This window comes from Coregonus lavaretus, assembly GCF_964263955.1.
Source record: "Coregonus lavaretus genome assembly, chromosome: 1".
Classification (NCBI taxonomy): domain Eukaryota; kingdom Metazoa; phylum Chordata; class Actinopteri; order Salmoniformes; family Salmonidae; genus Coregonus; species Coregonus lavaretus.
In genome coordinates this window covers 42829120-42855041 of record NC_139988.1, presented here as the reverse complement: position 1 = coordinate 42855041, position 25922 = coordinate 42829120, and the positions used below count along the sequence as shown (strand labels likewise).

Here is a 25922-nt window from a genome sequence, read left to right as displayed (position 1 = left end):
ACACTGGCCTACATACAATACCTGATAATGTCAGTGGAATTATGTTTTTAGAATTTTTACTAATTAATATTACATGAAAAGCTGAAATGTCTTGAGTCAATAAGTATTCAACCCCTTTGTTATGGCAAGCCTAAATAAGTTCAGGAGTAAAGGTGTGCTTAACAAGTCACATAATAAGTTGCATGGACTCACTGTGTGCAATAATAGTGTTTAACATGATTACAATTATCTGTAACGTCCCTCAGATTCAATCACAAAGACCAGAGAGGCTTTCCAATGCCTCGCAAAGAAGGGCACCTATTGGGAAAGGGATGGGAAAGAGGATACCTAGTCAGTTGCACACCTGAATGCATTTAACCAAAATGTATCATCCGGATTTAACCCAACCCCTCTGAAACAGATAGGTGTGGGGGACTGCCTTAATTGATGTACATGTCATCGGCACCCAGGGAGCAGTTGTTGTTGGGGGTTAACTGCCGTGCTCAAGGGTAGATTGGTAGATGGGTAAAAAATAAAGCAGACAGTGAATATCTCTTTGAGCATGGTGAAGTTATTAATTACACTTTGGATGGTGTATAAATACACCCAGTCACTACAAAGATACAGAAGGAAACCACTCAGGGATTTCACCATGAGGCCAATGATGACTTTAAAACAGTTACAGAGTTTAATGGCTGTGATTGGAGAAAACTGAGGATGGATCAACAACATTGTAGTTACTCCACAATACTAACCTAATTGACAGACTGAATAGAAGGAAGCCTGTACAGAATACAAATATCCAAAATATGCATCCTGTTTCCAACAAAGCAAAGCAATGCACTTTTTGTCCTGAATAAAAAGTGTTATGTGTGGGGCAAAGCCAATACAGCACATTACAGAGTACCACTCTCCATATTTTCAAGCATAGTGGTGGCTGCATCATGTTATGGGTATAATTGTAATTGTTAAGGACCGTGGAGTCTTTCCAGGATAAAAAAGAAAGAGAACGGAGCTAAGCACAGGTAAAATCCTAGAGCAAAAACCTGGTTCAGTCTGCTTTCCACCAGACACTGGGAGATTAATTAACATTTCAGCAGGACAATAACCTAAAACACAAGGCCAAATCTATACTGGAGTTGCTTACCAAGAAGACAGTGAATGTTCCTGTGGCCAAGTTACAGTTTTGACTTAAATCTGCTTGAAAATATATGGCAAGGCCTGAAAATGGTTGTCTAGAAATGATCAACAACCAATTTGACGAGGTTGAAGAATTTTGAAAATTGCACAATCCAGGTGTGGAATGCTCTTAGAGACTTACCCGGAAAGACTCACAGCTGTAATCGCTGCCAAAGGTGATTCTAACATGTATTGACTCAGGGGGTTGAATACTTATCTAATCAAAATATATTAGTGTTTTATTTTTCATTCATTTTTTACAAATGTTATTGTGTGTAGATCGTTGACAAAAAATGTCAATTAAATCCATTTTGAATCCCACTTTGTAACACAACAAAATGTGGAAAAGTCAAGGGGTGTGAATACTTTCTGAATGCACTGTAAATACCACCATTTTGCACCTGATTCCGTCTGTTGCCTGATGCTTCGCACCCCCTGACAAGACTGCCTATATCCCCTATCTTATAAAGATGCATCTCAACAACTACACACAGACAGAGACAGACAGAATATATCTTATTCCCTAGTGCACTACTTTTGACCAGAACATAGAATTTGATTAGATAAGATTGGGTGTAATGAGTGCTGTATACTGATATTTTCTGTATCTGTTTTGTATTGAAATCATTTCACAGGGAAGCAGACAGTGTAGTGTTATTTGGCGCTCTATCACCCGACTGTAAAAGAGGCTAATCACATGTAACAAGGAATGATGTCTTCAAAGAGAACCTTTTATGACGTTAAGGATAACAAGGGACAGGAAATGCTTTCTACCCCTCAACGGATGCTGGGAATAGAACTCACAAAAGGGAGACTGTTTGAAGTGTGTCCCAAGCTTCTAAAGTCCCATCCAGCGTTCTCTGGCAACACACCACCAAACACCCCTCTCTTCCTCTTTACGAGCGACCACACACAGCCAGATAGACATAATATAATAATATACAGTATGTAATTTAGCAGACACTTTTATCCAAAGCCACTTACAGTCATGAGTGCATACATTTTACTTAGAGGTCAACAATATTTTGTTTGTGCCATAACATACGGCCTGCCTATCCTTTGTTGATGTTATGGTTATAAAAGGAGCACACTTTAAAAACAACATTATCTTTCAATCTATTCTTTAATCCTAACCATGAGAGAGTAAAGAGAAGCACAGTAGGGAGTAGAACTGTTTTAGTACCCCCCTGTTTCCCGAGAGCAATATCTGCATACCTCCGGAAGCTTCTCTCCTTAACCCTGACCCTTTGACAGATTTACACACAGGAAAGGAGTGAGGGTCCCTGGGTGGAGGAGCCTGCAGTCCTGTTACATTTCTCTGTTTCATGTCCTCTAGATTCTAGCCAGCCACCCCATTACACATCAACCGTCTATCCTCTCCTCCTCCTCTCCTTCCTCTTCTCTTTCTCTCTGCTGGAAGGGAAGATACACACACACTCAGTCAGGTTTGGGGACTGAATACGGTCCATCTTTCCTTAAAAGGAGAAAATATGCTGTTTTAGAGGAATAAGGGAGAGAGAGGCTGAGCGAGGGAAAGTAGAGATACAGATGTACAGTTGAAGTCAGAAGTTTACATACACTTGGGTTGGAGTCATTAAAACCCGTTTTTCAACCACTCCACACATTTCTTGTTAACAAACTATAGTTTTGGCAAGTCGGTTAGGACATCTACTTTGTGCATGACACAAGTAATTTTTCCAACAATTGTTTACAGACGGATAATTTCACTTATAATTAATTGTATCACAATTGCAGTGTGTCAGAAGTTTACATACACTAAGTTGACTGTGCCTTTAAACAGATTGGAAAATTCCAGAAAATGATGTCATGGCTTTAGAAGCTTCTGATAGGCTAATTGACATCATTTGAGTCAATTGGAGGTGTACCTGTGGATGTATTTCAAGGCCTACCTTCAAACTCAGTGCCTCTTTGCTTGACATCATGGGAAAATCTAAAGAAATTAGCAAAGACCTCAGAAAATAAATTGTAGACCTCCACAAGTCTGGTTCATCCTTGGGAGCAATTTCCAAATGCCTGAAGGTACCACGTTCATCTGTACAAACAATGGTACACAAGTATAAACACCATGGGACCACGCAACCGTCATACCGCTCAGGAAGGAGATGCGTTCTGTCTCCTAGAGATGAACGTACTTTGGTGTGAAAAGTGCAAATCAATCCCAGAACACCAGCAAAGGACCTTGTGAAGATGCTGGAGCAAACAGGTACAAAAGTATCTACAGTGGGGGAAAAAAGTAATTAGTCAGCCACCAATTGTGCAAGTTCTCCCACTTAAAAAGATGAGAATTTTCATCATAGGTACACGTCAACTATGACAGACAAAATGAGATTTTTTTTCTCCAGAAAATCACATTGTAGGATTTGTAATGAAATTATTTGCAAATTATGGTGGGAAGAAAGTATTTGGTCAATAACAAAAGTTTCTCAATACTTTGTTATACACCCTTTGTTGGCAATGACACAGGTCAAACATTTTCTGTAAGTCTTCACAAGGATTTCACACACGGTTGCTGGTATTTTGGCCCATTCCTCCATGCAGATCTCCTCTAGAGCAGTGATGTTTTGGGGCTGTCGCTGGGCAACACGGACTTTCAACTCCCTCCAAAGAATGTCTATGGGGTTGAGATCTGGAGACTGGCTAGGCCACTCCAGGACCTTGAAATGCTTCTTACGAAGCCACTCCTTCGTTGCCCGGCGGTGTGTTTGGGATCATTGTCATGCTGAAAGACCCAGCCACGTTTCATCTTCAATGCCCTTGCTGATGGAAGGAGGTTTTCACTCAAAATCTCACGATACATGGCCCCATTCATTCTTTCCTTTACACGGATCAGTCGTCCTGGTCACTTTGCAGAAAAACAGCCCCAAAGCATGATGTTTCCAGCCCCATGCTTCACAGTAGGTATGGTGTTCTTTGGATGCAACTCAGCATTCTTTGTCCTCCAAACACGACGAGTTGAGTTTTTACCAAAAAGTTCTATTTTGGTTTCATCTGACCATATGACATTCTCCCAATCCTATTCTGGATCATCCAAATGCACTCTAGCAAACTTCAGACGGGCCTGGACATGTACTGGCTTAAGCAGGGGGACACGTCTGGCACTGCAGGATTTGAGTCCCTGGCGGCGTAGTGTGTTACTGATGGTAGGCTTTGTTACTTTGGTCCCAGCTCTCTGCAGGTCATTCACTAGGTCCCCCCGTGTGGTTCTGGGATTTTTGCTCACCGTTCTTGTGATCATTTTGACCCCACGGGGTGAGATCTTGCGTGGAGCCCCAGATTGAGGGAGATTATCAGTGGTCTTGTATGTCTTCCATTTCCTAATAATTGCTCCCACAGTTGATTTCTTCAAACCAAGCTGCTTACCTATTGCAGATTCAGTCTTCCCAGCCTGGTGCAGGTCTACAATTTTGTTTCTGGTGTCCTTTGACAGCTCTTTGGTCTTGGCCATAGTGGAGTTTGGAGTGTGACTGTTTGAGGTTGTGGACAGGTGTCTTTTATACTGATAACAAGTTCAAACAGGTGCCATTAATAGAGGTAACGAGTGGGGGACAGAGGAGCCTCTTAAAGAATAAGTTACAGGTCTGTGAGAGCCAGAAATCTTGCTTGTTTGTAAGTGACCAAATACTTATTTTCCACCATAATTTGCAAATAAATTCATTAAAAATCCTACAATGTGATTTTCTGGATTTTTTTTCCTCAATTTGTCTGTCATAGTTGACGTGTACCTATGATGAAAATTACAGGCCTCTCTCACCTTTTTAAGTGGGAGAACATGCACAATTGGTGGATGACTAAATACTTTTCCCCCCCACTGTATATCCACAGTAAAACGAGTCCTATATCGACATAACCTGAAAGGCCACTCAGCAAGGAAGAAGCCATTGCTCCAAAACTGCCAAAAAAAAGCCAGACTACGGTTTGCAACTGCACATGGGGACAAAAATCTTACTTTTTGGAGAAATGTCCTCTGGTCTGATGAAACAAAAATAAAACTGTTTGGCCATAATGACCATCATTATGTTTGGAGGAAAAAGGGGGTTGCTTGCAAGCCGAAGAACACCATCCCAACCGTGAAGCACGGGGGTGGCAGCATCATGCTGTGGGGGTGCTTTGCTGCAGGAGGGACTGGTGCACTTCACAAAATAGATGGCATCATGAGGAAGGAAAATGATGTGGATATATTGAAGCAACATCTCAAGACATCAGTCAGGAAGTTAAAGTTTGGTTGCAAATAGGTCTTCCAAATGGACAATGACCCCAAGCATACTTCCAAAGTTGTGTCAAAATGGCTTAAGGACAACAAAGTCAAGGTATTGGCGTGCCATCACAAAGCCCTGACCTCAATCCTATAGAAAATGTGTGTGCAGAACTGAAAAAGCGTGTGCGAGCAAGGAGGCCTACAAACCTGACTCAGTTACACCAGCTCTGCCAGGAGGAATGGGCCAAAATTCACCCAACTTATTGTGGGAAGCTTGTGGAAGGCTACCCGAAACGTTTGACCCAAGTAAAACAATTTAAAGGCAATGCTACCAAATATTAATTGAATGTATGTAAACTTCTGACCCACTGGGAATGTGATGAAAGAAATAAAAACTGAAATAAATCATTCTCTCTACTGTTATTCTGACATTTCACATTCTTAAAATAAAGTGGTTATCCTAACTGACCTAAGACAGGGAATTTTTACTAGGATTAAATGTCAGGAATTGTGAAAAACTGAGTTTAAATGTATTTGGCTAAGGTGTATGTAAACTTCCGACTTCAACTGTAGGATCTTAATTGGAGCCAGTTTGCTACAGCAGGAAAATAATCCTGCAGCAACAGGGAATGTGAATTATTATCTGGATTATAATTAATGGCCATTTTTGTAGGGGTTGATATGTCAAAGTGGAAATTACAGATTCAGAAGCCTTTTAAAATCTCAAATGCACTGCAAGTTATACATTTCCTGAATTGCAGGAAAGTTCTCCTGCAACGGGGTGAGTCAAATTAAGATCCTACATGAGAGAGACCAAGACACATTCCAGAGGACTAATCCAGTTTGAAAGATAAGGGATAAAGCTGGGAGAGAAAGAACAGGACCAGTAATATACCTCAGCATTTTAAAGGCCAACTCTTTTCAAAAAACTATTTTCTAAACCCTCTGACGAAGGCTGATAGGCCAATACATAAGCTTAATCAACAGTACTACTGGCAAGAGCAGTGTGCTGGTTTCTCTTTTTCATTGACGCTTACACGGACACTGTGACGGAGTTCATCAGAAAGTGTATAGTGGATGTTGTTCCCACGGTGACTACTATAACCTACCCAAACCAGAAACCGTGGACAGATGGCAGCATTCGCACAAAACTTAAAGTGCGAACCACCACATTTAACCATGGCAAGGTGACTGGGAATATGGTCAAATACAAACAGTGTAGTTATTCCCTCCATAGGGCAATCAAACAGGCAAAACGTCAGTACGGAAACAAAGTGGAGTCGCAATTCAACGGCTCAGACACGAGACGTATGTGGCAGGGCAGACAATCATGGATTACAAAGGGAAAACCAGCCACGGCGCGGACACCGACGTCTTGCTCCAAGACAAGCTAAACACCTTCTTCGCCCGCTTTGAGGATAATACAGTGCCACCGATGTGGCCCGCTCCCAAGGTCTGTGGGCTCTCGTTCTCTGTGGCCGACGTGAGTAAGATATTTAAGTGTGTTAACCCTTGCAAGGCTGCCGGCCCAGACGACATCCCTAGCTGCGTCCTCAGAACATGCTGGCTGGAGTGTTTACGGACGTATTCAATCTCTCCCTATCCCAGTCTGCTGTCCCCACTTGCTTCAAGATGTCCACCATTGTTCCTGTACCCAAGAAAGCAAAGGTAACTGAACTAAATGACTATCGCCCCGTAGCACTCACTTCTGTCATCATGAAGTGCTTTGAGAAGCTAGTTAAGGATCATATCACCTCTACCTTACCTGACACCCTAGACCCACTTCAATTTGCTTACAGCCCAAATAGATCTACAGACGATGCAATCGCCATCACACTGCACACTACTCTATCCCATCTGGACAAGAGGAACACCTACAGTGAGGGAAAAAAGTATTTGATCCCCTGCTGATTTTGTAAGTTTGCCCAGTGACAAAGACATGATCAGTCTATAATTTTAATGGTAGGTTTATTTGAACAGTGAGAGACAGAATAACAACAAAAAAATCCAGAAAAACACATGTCAAAAATGTTATAAATTGATTCGCATTTTAATGAGGGAAATAAGTATTTGACCCCTCTGCAAAACATGACTTAATACTTGGTGGCAAAACCATTGTTGGCAATCACAGAGGTCAGATGTTTCTTGTAGTTGGCCACCAGGTTTGCACAAATCTCAGGAGGGATTTTGTCCCACTCCTCTTTGCAGATCTTCTCCAAGTCATTAAGGTTTTGAGCCTAACGTTTGGCAACTCGAACCTTCAGCTCCCTCCACAGATTTTCTATGGGATTAAGGTCTGGAGACTGGCTAGTCCACTCCAGGATCTTAATGTGCTTCTTCTTGAGCCACTCCTTTGTTGCTTTGGCCGTGTGTTTTGGGTCATTGTCATGCTGGAATACCCATCCACAACCCATTTTCAATGCCCTGGCTGATGGAAGGAGGTTCTCACCCAAGATTTGACGGTACATGGCCCTGTCCATCGTCTCTTTGATGCGGTGAAGTTGTCCTGTCCCCTTAGCAGAAAAACACCCCCAAAGCATAATGTTTCCACCTCCATGTTTGACGGTGGGTATGGTGTTCTTGGGGTCATAGGCAGCATTCCTCCTCCTCCAAACATGGCGAGTTGAGTTGATGCCAAAGAGCTCAATTTTGGTCTCATCTGACCACAACACTTTCACCCAGTTCTCCTCTGAATCATTCAGATGTTCATTGGCAAACTTCAGACGGGCATGTATATGTGCTTTCTTGAGCAGGGAGACCTTGCAGGCGCTGCAGGATTTCAGTCCTTCACGGCGTAGTGTGTTACCAATTGTTTTCTTGGTGACTGTGGTCCCAGCTGCCTTGAGATAATTGACAAGATCCTCCCGTGTAGTTCTGGGCTGATTCCTCACCGTTCTCATGATCATTGCAACTCCACGAGGTGAGATCTTGCATGGAGCCCCAGGCCGAGGGAGATTGACAGTTATTTTGTGTTTCTTCCATTTGAGAATAATCGCACCAACTGTTGTCACCTTCTCACCAAGCTGCTTGGCGATGGTCTTGTAGCCCATTCCAGCCTTGTGTAGGTCTACAATCTTGTCCCTGACATCCTTGGAGAGCTCTTTGGTCTTGGCCATGGTGGAGAGTTTGGAATCTGATTGATTGCTTCTGTGGACAGATGTCTTTTATACAGGTAACAAGCTGAGATTAGGAGCACACCCTTTAAGAGTGTGCTCCTAATCTCAGCTCGTTACCTGTATAAAAGACACCTGGGAGCCAGAAATCTTTCTGATTGAGAGGGGGTCAAATACTTATTTCCCTCATTAAAATGCAGATCAATTTATAACATTTTTGACATGCGTTTTTCTGGATTTTTTTGTTGTTATTCTGTCACTCACTGTTCAACAGTGGCCACCAATCTATCTTGGCACACTGACCTTCTGACCTCCCCTCCGTGACCGACACAACACATGGCTTGTACTTGTCCTCTGTCCCACATACAGCTTATGCGTTCTACATACATTAATGAATCTTGTATCACAAATTATCATAACATTGACTATAGCTCAGCCTTCAACAACATAGTACCCTCCAAGCTCATCATTAAGCTCAGGGCCCTGGGTCTGAACCCCGTCCTGTGCAACTGGGTCCTGGACTTCCTGACGGGCCACCCCCAGGTGGTGAAGGTAGGAAACAGCACCTCCACTTCACTGTTCCTCAACACAGGGGCCCCACAGGTGAGTGCTCAGTCCCCTCCTCTATTCCCTGTTCACCCATGACTGCGTGGCCACGCATGCCTCCAACTCAATCATCAAGTTTGCAGACGACACAACAGTAGTAGGCCTGATTACCAACAATGACCAGACAGCCTACAGGGAGGAGGTGAGGGCCCTGGCAAAGTGGGGCCAGGAAAATAACCTCTCTCTCAACTTCAACAAAACGAAGGTGCTGATCGTGGACTTCAAGAAACAGCAGTGGGAGCACGCCCCTATCCACAGACAGGACCGCAGTGGAGAAGGTGGAAAGCTTCAAGTTCCTCAGCGTACACATCACTGACAATCTGAAATGGTCCACCTACACAGACAGTGTGGTGAAGAAGGAGGCTGATGAAATTCGGCTTGGCCCCTAAGACCCTCAGAAACGTTTACAGATGCACAATTTAGAGCATCCTGTCAGGCTGTATCACCGCCTGGTACGGCAACTGCACCCGAGGGTGGTACAGTCTGTCCAACGCATCACCGGGAGCACACTGCCTGCCCTCCAGGACACCTACAGCACCCGATGTCAAAGGAAGGCCAAAAAGATCATCAAAGAGATCAACCACCCGAGCCACGGCCTGTTCACCCCGCTATCATCCAGAAGGCAAGGTCAGTACAGGTGCATCAAAGCTGGGACTGAGAGACTGAAAAACAGCTGCTATCTCAAGGCCATCAGACTGTTAAATAGCCATCACCAGGCGGCTACCACCAGGCTACTCAACCCTGCACCTTAGAGGCTGCTGCCCTTTATACATAGACATGGAATCACTGGCCACTTTAAAATTAGAACACTAGTCACTTTAATAATGTTTACATACTGCTTTACTCATCTCATATGTACATACTGTTTTCTATTCTACTGTATTTAGTCAATGCCACTCTGACATTGTTTGTCCTAATATTTATATATTTCTTAATTCCATTATTTTCCTTTTAGATTTGTGTATTGTTGTGAATTGTTAGATATTACTGCACTGTTGGAGCTAGAAATAAAAGCATTTCGCTACACCCGCAATAACATCTGCTAAATATGTGTATGTGACCAATACAATTTGATTTGATCTAGTTGTTGCCTTCACGAGGTCTTTTTTCCATTTATCAAACTTGCTGATATCTGGGAGCTGAGGACTGTAACTGACAGACATGTCCGCAGAAGGCTGATTTATTCAGTTTGCCGACATCAGGCTCCGGGTCAGCAGAAGGCATTGAAGGCCACTGATCTTCTGAGTATTAGAGGAACTCCGGGCCTTGGTGCCCTTGATGTGGTTGGGCCAGCTCTTTCAAGGTCTTGCCCCGAGTGATGTCATCCGCCGGGTTGTTTGCGGTATTCACATACCTCCAGTTGGCAACATCCGTAAGGTTCTGAATCTCTGCAGCACGAGTTCCTATTAAGACCTTGTATTTACACGTTTCTGACTTGAGCCAATGAAGAACTGTGGTGGAATCGGCCCAGAGGATGACTTTTCCGATGGGCAGGGTGAGTTCTGCTTGGAGGACACTGGCCAGCTGAGCCCCAGTGAGTGCAGCACTCAGCTCCAAGCGTGGCATTGACAGCTGCTTCTTGGCGCAACGTGAGACTTGGCCAGAACGAAGGAAATGTGTACCTGCTTCTGGTCATCCACAATCTGCATGTAGGCAACATAGCCATATGCTCTCTCTGATGCATCACAGAATATGTGGCATTCTCTGGTCGACTTTGGTTTGTCAGCATATGGTGGTGTGTAAGTCCTGGGGAGTTCCATCTGGATAAGGTCAGGAATATCTTGTTCCCAGACTAGCCATCTGTCTAGCAGGATCTGAGGCTGAATGGGGTTATCCCAACCTATCTCTTCTTTCCACAGGTCCTGAACGAGTACCTTGGCTCATGTTGTGAAAGGATCTATGTAGCCTAGCGGGTCGTATTCACGGGCGAGCACACTGTAGATATTCCTCATTGTAGGTTTGGAGCAGAGACGATCCCAATGTTGGTCTATGGAGGAGAAGGTCCTTGAGCGACTGTCCTTTATGCTGGAATGAGCAGTTAAACACAATCCTATCCTTTCCATTGTGATGCACAATATGGTGGGTTATACACCAGGACTCAGTAGATTGTTCAGCCACCTCGGGTGGCACCAGTGACACATAGCCTGCTGTCTGCAGCTTCATGATCTCCTGGCAGTACACCTCAGCGCGTTTTGGGTCTTTGGGGAGTCTTCGCTCTGTGCCACGGAGGCTTGGCAGTACAGCTTCCTTTGGAGCATGGAGAGTTTCATCGTCGACTCGACGAAGCAACGTCATCAACTTCTATCCTAGAGGTGGCGTCTGGAGAAGCATCATGGCTTACTGGTCTTGTTTCAAGCAAGTCGCCAGCTTCTCACTCACATAGGGAAGGGTATCGATCTGCCAAATTCGCTCCACGTTTCAGAAGAGCTCGGCGGAAAGCAAAACAGAAATGGTGAGCAGGCACTGTTGTTCAGCTGGTGTGGGCAAAGTTAGTAGGGCCTTGCAGGGACCAGCTGAGTTCGGTGTGGACAGCAATGGGTCCACCATGTGGGCCTGTACACACTGGCTGTATGGGTATCAGGAGGTGAGGCATGTCTGAACCAATCAGCAGCAGAGGTTGAGCTTGGTCCACCGGTGGCAAAGGCAGTTTACGCAGGTGGTCGTATCGCCTTTGGAGAGCTGCTACTTGGAAGGAGTGTTCGGCAAGGCCTAGGTTGTCTATGGTGAATGCCTGACGTATCCGATACTTCTCTAAAGGTTTGAGCAGGTGGGACACATCAAAGGTAACTGAGGCACCTTGCAGTTGCACAACGTCTTGTCGAACTGTCCTGAGGGTGAGGGTCTCAGGCTCAGAAGTGAGGTTTAGCCTCGCTCCGAGCCATCGTCGAGCACGGTGTATGTCTCCATGGCTCGGTCTCCATTGTGAAATAAGATCTTCACGACCTTCAACATTACTTTCACCGACCAGTTGGGTCTGTCCAGGTACACCTTGGTCGTAGGGACACTCACCATGAACACACTTTTCTGGCTTTCCTGTATGGCATCCTGAAGGATTGTTAGGTGCTGCTCTTTACATGTATTGCAAGGTCATCTGAGGGTGCAAGCTTCAGCTTTGTGGGATCGTCCGCACTTCCAACACCTTTTTCCATCCATTATCCACTTGACGAGCTGTCCTGTGTTCAGCTTCTTGAATGCTTCACATTAGTTGAGAAAGTATTCTTTATTGTCACAGTGGGGTTTGGTTTATCCTTTGATTCAGCAGGCTCCTTGGAGTTTGGATCTTCACTTGCGTTGAAGAGGATTGAAGCAGATTTCTCCTTCTGTCTTGTGAAGGCACGGTGGTCTTTCATGAATGGCTTAGGCATATCAAATTCATAGAGGGCTGCAGCTCTGCTTGATCTGCACTTAGCCTGGGACTTCTTCTGCAACCAGGCTACTAAGTGGTGTAGTGTATACGTCTGGTCCGTGCCAGTCCTGAGGATGCCGCGATCGAAGCAGTACTCGACGAATTCATCCCTGTAGCTCTGCATCTTACTCAAGAGCAGGTCGACGTGGGATCCACAACCGAGCTCATAGCCGTTCTGCCCCACAAGTGTCCTGAGCATGCCTAACAGTGAGTGGATAGACAGGACAAAGGTATCGAAGGCTTCTGCATCTCCGAACCTGATGGCAGGGGAGTTTAGGATGGTGGCTAGCTCACACTGGACGAGTTGGCAGGGCTGACCGTACTTGTCCTTCAGGGCTTGTAAGGCAGCAGTGTAAGGTCTCGGGTCGTGCATGTAGGCCTTAGTGAGCTGGACTGCACTCTGTAGTTTCAGGTGGGCCAGGAGCACTTCATACACTTATACCGCTTGTTTAGGTGTCTGTGACTGCTCATCGGGTCATCTAGGTCCATCTTGAGGAGGGCCTCAAGATGGATACAATGGCATAAATACTAAGATAAAGCACATTCATTTAGCAATAACAAAACAATATATACAGCTCTCATCAGTTATAATAATCCAATGACTGAAACGAAAATACAAGTAGCTAGCAACATCAGACTAACCAGCTAACAATAACACGCGAAAATGTAGCTAACAGTGTTAGATAGCTAGCATTACAACAATATACATAAAGCTGTAAAAATGACAAAAATATTATTTAATTATTGACAACTTCGTCAGTAAAACAGGGGGAAAACATATACATTTTACATTTTTACATTTTTACATATACCTTACTTACAGTTCTGGTATTCACGCACAGTGGTGAATAAATTGGTCAGAAAGAAAAGAATGTCCAAAACTGAGATTTATGTTCACAGCAGTAGGTGGCGAGCTGCATTTGGTAATGAACTAAATACTCTGCCAGCTTGTGATAGCTATGATGTAATCACTGAGGTCTTAAAGGGACAGGCTTTATTACAGTGACTTCAAGGCTTTTTAAATAAATTAAACCTCAACTCAATTTTGTATAGACAGTAAATAAGTATAGCATCAATACCCCTTTTTGTTCAGGGTTTGATTTCCAGAGACAAGTATCCAATGTTTCTCATCCACCTTGAGGTGTGTATTGATTTTGAGTGACACGTTAGACAAACACCTTCAAGTGCAACATAAGGTGCGGAATGTGCATGGGTGGAAAAAGTACTCAATTGTCATACTTGAGTAAAAGTAAAGATACCTTAATAGAAAATGACTCTCAAGTAAAAGTGAAAGCCACCCAGTAAAATACTACTTAAGTAAAAGTCTAAATGTATCTGGTTCAAGAATCTTGTGGAGTAGAAGTAAACATTTTCAAAAATACAAATGTACAGTAAAGTACAGATACCCATAAAAACTACTTCAGTAGCACTTCAAAGTATTTTTACTTAAGTACTTTACACCACTGGGAATGTGTCTCTAAATCCATGAGACCACACACAAGTTTGGTGGCAAAAGAGAGAAAGAGAGAGAAACAGAGAAACAGAGAGAGAGAGGGGGGTGAATGTTGATTGCATATGTGCATATCAGTGGAGGCTACTCAGAGAAGGAAGGGGAGGACCATAGTCCTCAGTGAATTTCATTTTTTTTTTAAATTGTGAAACATTAAAAAAGTTATCATTTTATAGTTAAAACTTTATTAAATATATTCACGTCACAAAATAATTTATTAAAACACAATGTTTTACAAGTAGCCTTGTAGCCAAGTTCTACAGTAGCCAAGTTCTCCAGTAGCCTCAACAGCACTCTCTGGGGTAGCACCATGGTATAGCCGGAATGCCCTCCTCTGGGTACATTGACTTCAATACAAAACCTAGGAGGCTCATGGTTCTCACCCCCTTCCATAGACTTACACACTAATCATGACAACTTCCGGAATACATCCTCCAAACTATCAGAGCTCTTGCAGCATGAACTGACATGTTGTCCACCCAATCAAAGGATCAGATAATGAATCTAGTCCTGAAAGCATAAGCTACAGCTAGCTAGCACTGCAGTGCATAACATGTGGTGAGTAGTTGACTCAAAGAGAGAGAAAGACAATAGTTTAACAGTTTTGAACAAGTTAATTTCTTCAAAAATAAAGGAGAAGCGAGAGAGAGAGAGAGAGAGAGAGAGAGAGAGAGAGTGTTTTTTTCACTTTCACGTTCACTTACTTAGATAGCGAATACAGCTAGCTAGTTTAGCCTACTCAAACACCCGGCTCAAACAGAGAGGGATGCTATGTTAGCTAGCTGGCTATGGCTATCCAACACTGGAACTCTTCCAAGTCAAGGTAAGCTTTTGGTTTTATTGACTTATTGCCACCGGGGCCCTGCTAAACTGCTTGCTGCACACTGTAATGCATGATTGTAGCAGGTTTACTAACGCGTTAGTTCTAGTAGCTATGTTGACTATGACGTTAGCTAATATGGTGACACTGATGTAGGCTGTGTGTAGCGGTTAGTGGTTATGATATGAAGGCATAGCTTGGAAAGCTTTTTCGCCTGGTCACAGACAGCTGTTGTGTTGTGCACTGAAGTCCACAAGTGAAGGGAAAAGGTGAGAGGAGGATAGCACGTGGATTCAAGAAGGAATGATAAAACGAGCAAAGTGATCATGCCATTTGTATGTGGCTGCTATGAAAGTGAACTGTGTCTGCAGGTGATCAGGGGTGTATTCATTCCGCCAATTCTGTTGACAAATGTTTCTTAAACGGAAGCAAATGGAACGAAATGGGAATCAACATAACTGAATTTGTCCAATATAAACTCTTGTTTGCAACTGTTTGGACTAATGATTACGCCCTAGATCAGCTAGATGCAGGCAAGAGTGTGCAAGGCGGTATTAAATGTGTCACTGTCTGTCACCTTGATTATTCAAAAATGTATCTCGATCTGTGCACCTACATTGTAAACTTGAATTCCTAGGCTAGGTTGTAGCAACCTCATGATGGATATAGAGGAAAATGTTGTATGATGTTTTATTTCTCTCTGCCTCCTTCTTTCCACTCCTTTCCTCTTTTGACCTCACCCTCTCACCGTCCACCCCTACTCACAAGGCAGGCAATATGCTTGACCTCATCTTTACTAGATGCTGTTCTTCTACTAATCTCACTGCCCCTACTCAGATGGTAATGTGCCGTCGCAACCTTCGCTCTCTCTCTCCCGCTACTCTCTCTTCTTCAGTCCTATCATCTCTTCCCTCTGCTAAATCCTTCTCCCTCCAATCTCCTGATTCTGCCTCCTCAACCCTCCTCTCCTCCCTTTCTGCATCTTTTGACTCTCTATGTCCCCTATCCTCCCGGCCGGCTCGGTCCTCCCCTCCTGCTCCGTGGCTTAACGACTCATTGCGAGCTCACAGAACAGGGCTCCGGGCAGCCGAAATGGAGGAAAACTAGACTCCCTGTGGACCTGTCATCTTTTCACTCCCTCCTCTCTACATTTTCTTCCTCTGTTTCTGCTGCTAAAGCCACTTTCTACTACTCTAAATTTCAAGCCTCTGCCTCTAACCCTAGGAAGCTCTTTGCCACCTTCTCCTCCTTGCAGAATCCTCCTCCTCCCCCTCCCTCCTCCCTCTCTGTGGATAACTTCGTCAACCATTTTGAAAAGAAGGTTGACGACATCCGATCCTCATTTATTAAGTAAAATGACACCGCTAGTCCTGCTTTGACTTCTTTCTCCCATCTCTCTCCAGATGAAATCTTGCGACTTGTGACGGCCGGCCGCCCAACAACCTGCCCGCTTGACCCTATCCCCTACTCTCTCCTCCAGACCATTTCTGGATACCTTATCCCTTACCTCACCTCGCTCATCAACTCATCCTTGACCGCTGGCTATGTCCCTTCCGTCTTCAAGAGAGCGAGAGTTGCACCCCTCCTCAAAAACCTACACTCGATCCCTCCGATGTCAACAACTACAGACCAGTATCCCTTATTCTTTTCTCTAAAAAACTCTTGAGCGTGCCATCTCTAGCCAACTCTCCTGCTATCTCTCTCAGAATGACCTTCTTGATCCAAACCAGTCAGGTTCAAGACTGGTCATTCAACTGAGACTGCTCTTCTCTGTGTCACAGAGGCTCTCCGCACTGCTAAATCTAGCTCTCTCTATTTTGCACTTATCCTTCTAGACCTATCTGCTGCCTTTGATACTGTGAACCATCAGATCCTCCTCTCCACCCTCTCCGAATTGGACATCTCCGGCACTGCTCACTCTTGGATTGCGTCCTACCTGACAGGTTGCTCCTACCAGGTGGCGTGGCGAGAATCTGACTCCGCACCATGTACTCTCACCACTGGTGTCCCCCAGGGCTCAGTTCTAGGCCCTCTCCTATTCTCTCTATACACCAAGTCACTTGGCTCTGTCATATCCTCACATGGTCTCTCCTATCATTGCTACGCAGACAACACACAATTACATTTCTCCTTTAACCCTTCTGATAACCAGGTGGCGAATCGCATCTCTGCATGTCTGGTAGACATATCAGTTTGGATGTCGGATCACCACCTCAAGCTGAACCTCGGCAAGACGGAGCTGCTCTTCCTCCCGGGGAATGACTGCCCGCTCCATGATCTCGCCATCACGGTTGACAACTCCATTGTGTCCTCCTCCGAGAGTGCAAAGAACCTTGGCGTGACCCTGGACAACACCCTGTCGTTCTCCGCTAACATCAAAGCGGTTACCCGATCCTGCAGGTTCATGCTCTCCAACATTCGTAGAGTTCGACCCTACCTTACACAGAAAGCGGCACAGGTACTAATCCAGGCACTTGTCATCTCCCGTATGGATTACTGCAACTCGCTGTTGGCTGGGCTCCCTGCCTGTGCCATTAAACCCCTAGAATTTATCCAGAACGCTGCAGCCCGTCTGGTGTTCAACCTTCCCAAGTTCTCTCATGTCACCCCGCTCCTCCGCACACTCCACTGGCTTCCTGTTGAGGCTCGCATCTACTACATTTACATTTTAGTCATTTAGCAGACGCTCTTATCCAGAGCGACTTACAGTTAGTGAGTGCATACATTTTAATACTGGCCCCCCGTGGGAAATGAACCCACAACCCTGGCGTTGCAAGCGCCATGCTCTACCAACTGAGCTACAGGACCATGGTGCTTGCCTACGGAGCTGTGAGGGGAACGGCACCTCCTTACTTTCAGGCTCTGATCAGACCCTACACCCAAACGAGGGCACTACGTTCATCCACCTCTGGCCTGCTAGCCCCCCTACCTCTACGGAAGCACAGTTCCCACTCAGCCCAGTCAAAGCTATTCGCTGCTCTGGCACCCCAATGGTGGAACAATCTCCCCCAAGACGCCAGGACAGCGGAGTCACTGACCACCTTCTGGAGACACTTGAAACCCTACCTCTTTAAGGAATACCTGGAATAGTATAACAGTAATCCTTCTACCCCCCCCCCCCCCCCCCCCCCCCCCATAAAAAGGGGGAAAAGGGAGTGGTTGTCCCACTGGCTATCCTAAGTTGAATGCACAAATTTGTAAGTCGCTCTGGATAAGAGTGTCTGCTAAATGACTTAAATGTAAATGTAAATGTAGCAGCCTAAACCTATCGATGTTATACTGAGCTGGGTGAATGGAATATGAATGACAGTCATCCAATATGCTGCAATAGAAATAAGACCATGCTCCTAAAACAATTAGCGTCCTCCCTAATCTTAAACAGCACCGACCGCCACTGGTGCATATTGCATGTGTGAAGAAAGCAAGAGCTGTGTGTGTGTCTTTTGAACTGTTTAGGTTAGAAACAAGCAGTTTTTGCTGTATTAATAGTGCAAGCATGACACTAATGAAGCTGCGCTCAACAAATTACGGTACAGCAAAGCCTTATCATTAGAACAATTAATATTTGAAAATACACTTGTGCTCCAAAATATTTACTTGCATTGATGCATACCAAGTGTGATATCACTTTCAGAAGAAGCTGAGAAAATGCAAAATACATTATATTACACATACTGACTGATCCTAGATGAAATATTGATAATATGAGTCTGACAGGTCTCACACCTGATGCGCCATATGCACCTGTGAGGAATAACGCACACTTAGAATAATGCACAATGGATAAACCCAGCCACAGGCTGTTTCACATAACGTCAAAATATGTAATGCAGAAACACAGTAATGCAGAAACAGGCACCCCTGTTGTAACTGTACACTTACTGTGGACTTTTGGGGTAGAAAGGCAGCCTGACATGGCTAAGATCCTGAATGTCGAAGGCGGTGGGTTCCGCAGATATCGCCTGTCTCTTAGTCCGCTGGTGCTCGTGCAGCTCGGTTTGTTTGACGACCTGTTGGGTGGCCGGTTTGATAACAGACCGGTATTTATCCAGCTCGTTCTGTAGTTTTTGTATTAGCTCGTCTTTCTGGTCAAGCTCCAGTTCTAGCTCGTCAATGAGCGCGTCCCGTTGCCGCAGCTCCTCAATCTTCTCCTGAATCGCGTATTGGAGGTCGCGCAATGTACCCATGTTCATCCCGACATCAAGGGGACTTCACAAACCTTTATCCAAAGCTATCCAGTCGATACTGTAGCGTATTCCTTTTCCGCCCTTACTGAAAACTTTATCCCGCATTAACAGCTTTTAACATAATATCCTCCCTCCAGTCCTTCTTGATTTCCAAACGGCTTGATCTCCGTTGACAACGGGTGCTGAATATCTAAATAAGCAAATACAGTGGATGAGGCGACTGTCAAGATGAACCCCCGAGAGCACCGCAGTCTCTGGAAATGTAAAGTTAGTCTTTCTCTCTCTGGCTGAGAGTGTCAGTGATGAGGCAGGCCAGTCCTACCCGAGTGCGTCAGGCTGCGACCCTGAGAGAGCGCGAGGGGAGAACGGCGACTACAGGAAGGTACAATGCCGTCAATCCTATGAGAAGAAAACACAGGGCAACTGGACTAGGCACCCCAGACACTACTGAAAATAACAATGCCCAAAGTTGAGTTTAGCTAAGGTTGAGCTGGCGTTAAAATACAGGGAGATATTTTTTAAGAGGTGTGAGTAATGAGACACTGCATAGGGCCATGTAGCATACATGGCAAAAAAAAATGCTTTTCTTGGTTTTTGTCTTATTGGTCTATGTCTGTGTGTGTGTGTGTTGATAAGATCAAAGCTATGTGTCATAGCATGGTTTAATGGCATAATTCAGATCATAATACTGCAACTATATTACTGGCTCACACAGACAGACCATCAATCATGCTTGCACTTCATTATAGTCAGATTTGGATTGCTTATGAACAAAGCAGACCAAGCTGCATATCCGGATCAATGCTATTACAAAACCCAAAATGTAATTACACTCCAGGTAAAATAACAGAAAGCTACTTCACTATTTGCACATAAATTGGTTTTGCATCTCAAGCCCAGAGCCCTTTATTTGTAATAGAAGGCTCTGATGAACTAACACTTGCACTTGTCTTTTCTTACTAGCACTGACTTTGATGATAGCTACTTATTGAGGTAAAAATGTGCTTTCTATGACTGTGATATGCGGGTTGGAAAACAACCGGATGCATCCGGTTTTCAGGGGAAATGGAAAGAGAGACTGTGAAGCGACGTCCGCTTTTGGACACTAACAAGACCACACTCCATCTCTACTTGTTGTGCGTACAGTGCCTTCGGGAAGTATTCAGACCCCTTGACTTTTTCCACATTTTGTTACTTTACAGCCTTAATCTAAAATTGATTAAATACAAATCCTCAGCAATCTACAGACAATACACCATAATGACAAAGCGAAAACAGGTTTTTCGAAATGTTTGCAAATGTATTAAAAATAAAAAACAGAAATACCTTATTTACATAAGTGTTCAGACCCCTTGCTATGAGACTCGAAATTGAGCTCAGGTGCATCCTGTTTCCATTGATCATCCTTGAGATGTTTTTACAACTTGATTGGAGTCCACCTGTGGTAAATTAAATTGATTGGACATGATTTGGAAAGGCACACACCTGTCTATATAAGGTCCCACAGTTGACAGTGCATGTCAGAGCAAAAACCAAGCCATGAGGTCGAAGGAATTGTCAGTAGAGCTCCGAGACAGAATTGTGTCGAGGCACAGATCTGGGGAAGGGTACCAAAAAATGTCTGCAGCATTGAAGGTCCCCAAGAACACAATGGCCTCCATCATTCTTAAATGGAAGAAGTTTGGAACCACCAAGACTCTTTTAGAGCTGGCCGCCTGGCCAAACTGAGCAATCGGGGGAGGTGACCAAGAACCCGATGGTCACTCTGATAGAGATCTATAGTTCCTCTGTGGAGATGGGAGAACCTTCCAGAAGGACAACCATCTCTGCTGCACTCCACCAATCAGGCCTTTATGGTAGAGTGGCCAGACGGAAGCCACTCCTCAGTAAAAGGCACATGACAGCGCGCTTGGAGTTTGCCAAAAGGTACCTAAAGACTAACAGACCATGAGAAACAAGATTCTCTGGTCTGATGAAACCCAGAATAAACACTTTGGCCTGAATGCCAAGTGTTAAGTCTGGAGGAAACCTGGCACCATCCCTACGGTGAAGCATGGTGGTGGCCGCATCATGCTGTGCGGATGTTTTTCAGCGGCAGGGACTGGGAGACTAGTCAGGATCGAGGAAAAGATGAACGGAGCAAAGTACAGAGAGATCCTTCATGAAAACCTGCTCCAGAGTGCTCAGGACCTCAGAATGGGGCTTGAACAAAGTACTGAGTAAAGGGTCTGAATACTTACGTAAATGTGATACTTCAGTAGTTTTTGTAATTTATAAATTAGGAAAAAATCCAACAAACCTGTTTTTGCTTTGTCATTATGGGGTATGGTGTGTAGATTGATGAGGGAAAAAAACTATTTAATCCATTTTAGAATAAGGCTGTAACCTAACAAAATGTGAAAAAAGTCAAGGGGTCTGAATACTTTCCGAAGGCACTGAATGTAGTGACATGTATGTGTAACTGATAGATGCACACACACACACACACACTACAAGTTAATGTTTTTATCTATGTAAATTGTAAAGTATTTTGTCTGTAATGTCTTTTTCGTTATGTGTCGGACCCCAGTAAGACTAGCTGTCGCCATTGGCATCGGCTAATGGGGATCCTAATAAATCAAATCAAATCCTCTTCCACATTTACTGGATTGGTTCAACAGTGCAGAAGATAACCTCCCTCTATAGTTTTTTCTCTCTTAAGAAACCCCACTCAGGCTAGCTAAATGATTAAAATGCTAAATGTAATGCTTCTTTTTTTTTACACCAGATAGAAACATACGTACATGAACAGCAATTTACAGACACACACAAACAAAGACACACACAAACATCTCATCTGCCCAGACCAGCATGCTCACACCCCCATCCCTAGTGCCTGCATTATTGTTTGCCACATGGCCTTAAATTATACCAATTTGTTTTTCTCAGTCGCCCATGCTATTTAAATATTTAACTAATAAATCATTAGATTTTGACATTGTGTTAATGATGGCGGATTGATTGATTTCCATGTTTTTAGTATACGTTTTTTTCTAGATGAGTGATGAGAAGAGAATCGTCCAGCCCATTGGGTATATCACTACAGCCCCATATTATATGTCTTGAAATATGCAGACAGACAGATTAAAAGTAAGTTTACATTGTAATACTTTTGACAGCCAACTTTCTAGCTCCGCCCATAACTTTTGGAATTGATATCATTCCCAGAAAGCATGGATTATTGAGTCATTGTTACACTTAAAACATAAGTCATGTCAAGGCTGTTCTTACTTTCACAAGTAAAAGGACGATTCAAATACACCAAATAAAGGCTGAGGGATGAAGGGTGATGAGGAGGATGATGATGATGGTGACCCTCTGAGTGGGAGGTCACTGTATCCCTCTGGTGAGGTAATGACCAGCACATTCCTCATCTAATCTACAGTGTTTTTCACTCTGAGCTGTGGTGTCAACTTGTGTTATGCTAGCTCTTGAGAACTCAAGGCGGATATACCCAACCAATGAGTTCTCAATTGAACGTATGGACCACAGTTGGATCAATGAACTACAATCCTGACGCTCTGTTTTAACGTTTAAAAACGTTAATAATCCTCGCAGTCGATGCGGTTTTGGAAACCTTTGGAATTTAACGATCACATCAGTGAGAAATAATCTTTCAAATACAAAAGATACACTTATTGTATCCAGTTTAGCAAAGTTGCATCCTGGTTGCACCTGGTAGAATTTTCTAAAACACAGCCCTCAGCCTAAGTACAAAACTTCCTCCCCAGTTACACTCCATACCTCAATGGTTACGCTCCATTGGGATGTTTGAAGAGGAAAATGGAGGGGAGGAAGTGTAGTCAGAAATATTTTAAGAAATTAGTAATCTCCTTGGCTAATGAGAGGAACGTATAACGCCAAAACCAGTAGACTGTCGACCAATCGCGTTCACGCTGTCATGCTTCATCACGCGGTTGCTAAGCTGATCATCACCAAATCCTTTGTAGAAAGTCAGGGTATGAGTCAAGAAACTGCTTATTTTTTACACGATATTACAAAGAACAAGTTAAATATGTAGATCTTAGAAAATATTTGTAATGTTGTGCTTCTTGTTCTAGTGCCCAATTGACTTCCATTCACTCCTTGAAGAGGTGCAGTCCTTGTGGGATTGTACCCAGAATGCACCGCGAGGCCCATTGACAATATACAGACCACGTACACAATGGGCATTAATACGAATCCAATGGAGTTTCCCATCTCCTAATTTCCTTAACTACAGTATACCTGGTGTAGTCTCGATTGGAGACAATGTTCTTGAAAATACAGCAGGGTGCAACAAAAGTGTATCTTTTGTATTTGAAAAATGATTTCTCGCTTATATGAACGTTAAATTCCAAATATTTCCAAAACTGTATCATGTTTGAGGCGTATTTGAGTTTAAACAGAGCATTTGGGCAGCGTCGGCGCATCGGGGCATTTTCCTCACAAGGCTAAAAGGGACGTCCAATGGCTCAATGTAATGCAATGGAATTGGAGTCATGAATATGGGCAAGTGTTATGCCATTGATGCATCTGAAACCCACTGAACTTCATTAGACCTTGTATCGCCTTATACTCACTGGTCTCTTCCAGAGGATATTACATCAGTGATGAAGGTCAATGCAGCTGAGGGTTTAGGTGCTTACAGACGGGCCACGGTAATAGGTAATTGAACCGCAAGAAAATCTGCCTATCGTGTGTAGAAACCAGCGGTCCCGGTTGTTGTCTTCTTCTTCTTCTTCTTCTTCTTCTTGAAAGTTTTATGGCACACTACGCATATTGTTGTATTGCTGCCACCTACTGTATGGGGTCTTCTTCTTTGCTATTACTGCGATCCACAAACAAATACTATAGGTGCATGCCACCACGTACTGTTTTGGCTGTATATCAGTCCAAATAATTAACAAAATATAACTAAACTAAATAAACTAAACTAAACTCAATGTACTCCTTTATTCAGATTAAACTGCCAATGCCCATCCCTACAGGCTCTGGGCCCTGAGACGGAAGAGCATCTTCGAACAGTATTCTTTGCAATGTTTCGGCAGTGAAGTCCTGGAAACCCAAAAACCTTTCAGCCGCAGATACTATTATGTCCAGTTTCTTTGACCTTTTGTTTGTTTGTGCAGTCCAATTTATCACATGCGCTATAAACACCATAAAATCCACCTTCTTCATGAGCAGCATATCAGTTTACCTCAACTGTTGAACAACACTCTGAATCTTCACACTCTGCGGAGTATCAACCGTCATATCTTAAGCTCCCCTCGCTCCTTCAACTATTTCACGTGCCTCAGTGTAGGAGACCTGCTGCATAGCCCTGACCCTGACCCTTGCCACTTCATACTCTTTTACCCTAACCGTGTACCCCGGGGAATTGGGAACGTGGTTGCCATCACAATTACAATATCGTACACCGTGCTCTAACTATTCCTGGTATGCTCCTCGAAAACCACGAGGCCTCCACATCCAACGCAATGTCAGAGATGCCACCTTTTAACGGTGCTCTCCTACAAAATATCTAAACACTCCACTTCATAAGTCAATAGTTTGTCGATTCTTAATGCCTTTTCCTTCCGACACACAAGAAATCAAAACAAAACCACTTCTGATCACTCTGAAGACTCCACCTTTCCCAATGCATCCCTTACCATCCTTGATACTTCAAACGGATCTCCCAAAAAAGCATCATTGTTAGTGAAACTTACTCCAACCAAAAACCTATACTCATTAACAACTTTAGCCCTTTTTGTTCAATTTTCCTTCCTCACTGTCTTCCACTCTTCAGCCAAACTGCAAGGATCCACTCCCTCTACCAATCTCACTCCCACTGGGCCAGAATCATCCTTTACATCCTCGAACAAGTCCCAAACTCGGCAGTCCTCAACCGCATACTTCAGGCTCACATCAGGTTCCATCTCCGAGCTACTAGGGCATGTATCCCTCTTTTTACACTTGTTGCCAACCTTCCTTACCCCTGCTTCCCTCTACACTCAATTCATTCTCGGCTGTCATCACTACACCTGCCACTGCAATTGATTCAACCTCACTCTTGTCATTTTCAATGTCCTTCTCTAGCTCTTCCAGAAGTTCTGTGCAAACCTCCATTTCATAATCACTCAGGACATATTTCACTTTTCTTCTGTTTCCCTTGTCCACCATCTTCTCCTTCACCAAGTCTTCCTGAAGGTTTGTACAATCCCCCACTTCATGTTTATTCATAATATGTTCCAGTTTCTTCCCTTTTCCCTTGTCTGCCATCTTCAAAGATAACCAGTTTACCCTTCCCACCCTCCTTCCCCAGTTGTTGTCAGCTCGAATGGTGTCATTAAAACAATGTTTGATTGGTTGACAAGATGAACTTTGCTCATTGGTCAACCATGCGCGGTGACCGCTCAAGACTTCAGCTAATTTCATATTTTGGACCACAAGAACCGAGCCAGCGACACCGCTCACGGTAGTGAGCACCACGAACCGTGCCGCTTGCAAAACTGCTTGCATTTTGCCGCCCTACTCCAATTGAAGTCTGAGACCCTCGCCACTTATCGCGGCTCGTCTGTAAGCACCTTTTATGCTAAATCAAAATGCAGTGATGTGTGATATTGTAAGATCAAAGGACAGTCGTCACTAGAAACGCCAGTGGCATTATCGTCACTAATGACAAGCAAGTAGCCTATATGAGCTTTTTATTCTTAATTTAGAGGTAGGGTCAGGGTTAAGGTCAAGGTTGGGGTTAGTGGTTAGAATCACATGTGGTAAGAAAGTGCTGTAGCTCTGTCCATTCTACCATAGCCAGTCACCAGACAGTATGATGACTTGAAAAAAAGATCAAAACTGCCCTCTTGTGGTTTTATGTGATACCAATGAGTGAGCAGTTAGAGAATA

At 44.0% G+C, this 25922-nt stretch overlaps 1 protein-coding gene across 2 annotated transcripts in view; it reads right to left on the bottom strand.

The window, feature by feature from the left end:
- Nucleotides 1–25922, bottom strand: part of LOC311129343 (cGMP-dependent protein kinase 1-like) — a gene marked incomplete at both ends in the record, with an annotated part of 187012 nt that overhangs the window by 157653 nt on the left and 3437 nt on the right. Inside the window, one exon of one of the 2 annotated variants that reach the window (XM_084161612.1) lies at nt 18712–19016. The exons of the other annotated variant lie outside the window; for it this stretch is intronic. Within the exon in view, the coding sequence (XP_084017738.1) occupies nt 18712–19016 (305 nt within the window). Of the gene's footprint in view, nt 1–18711; nt 19017–25922 lie in introns of those variants that run through there. 2 annotated transcript variants of the gene reach the window in all.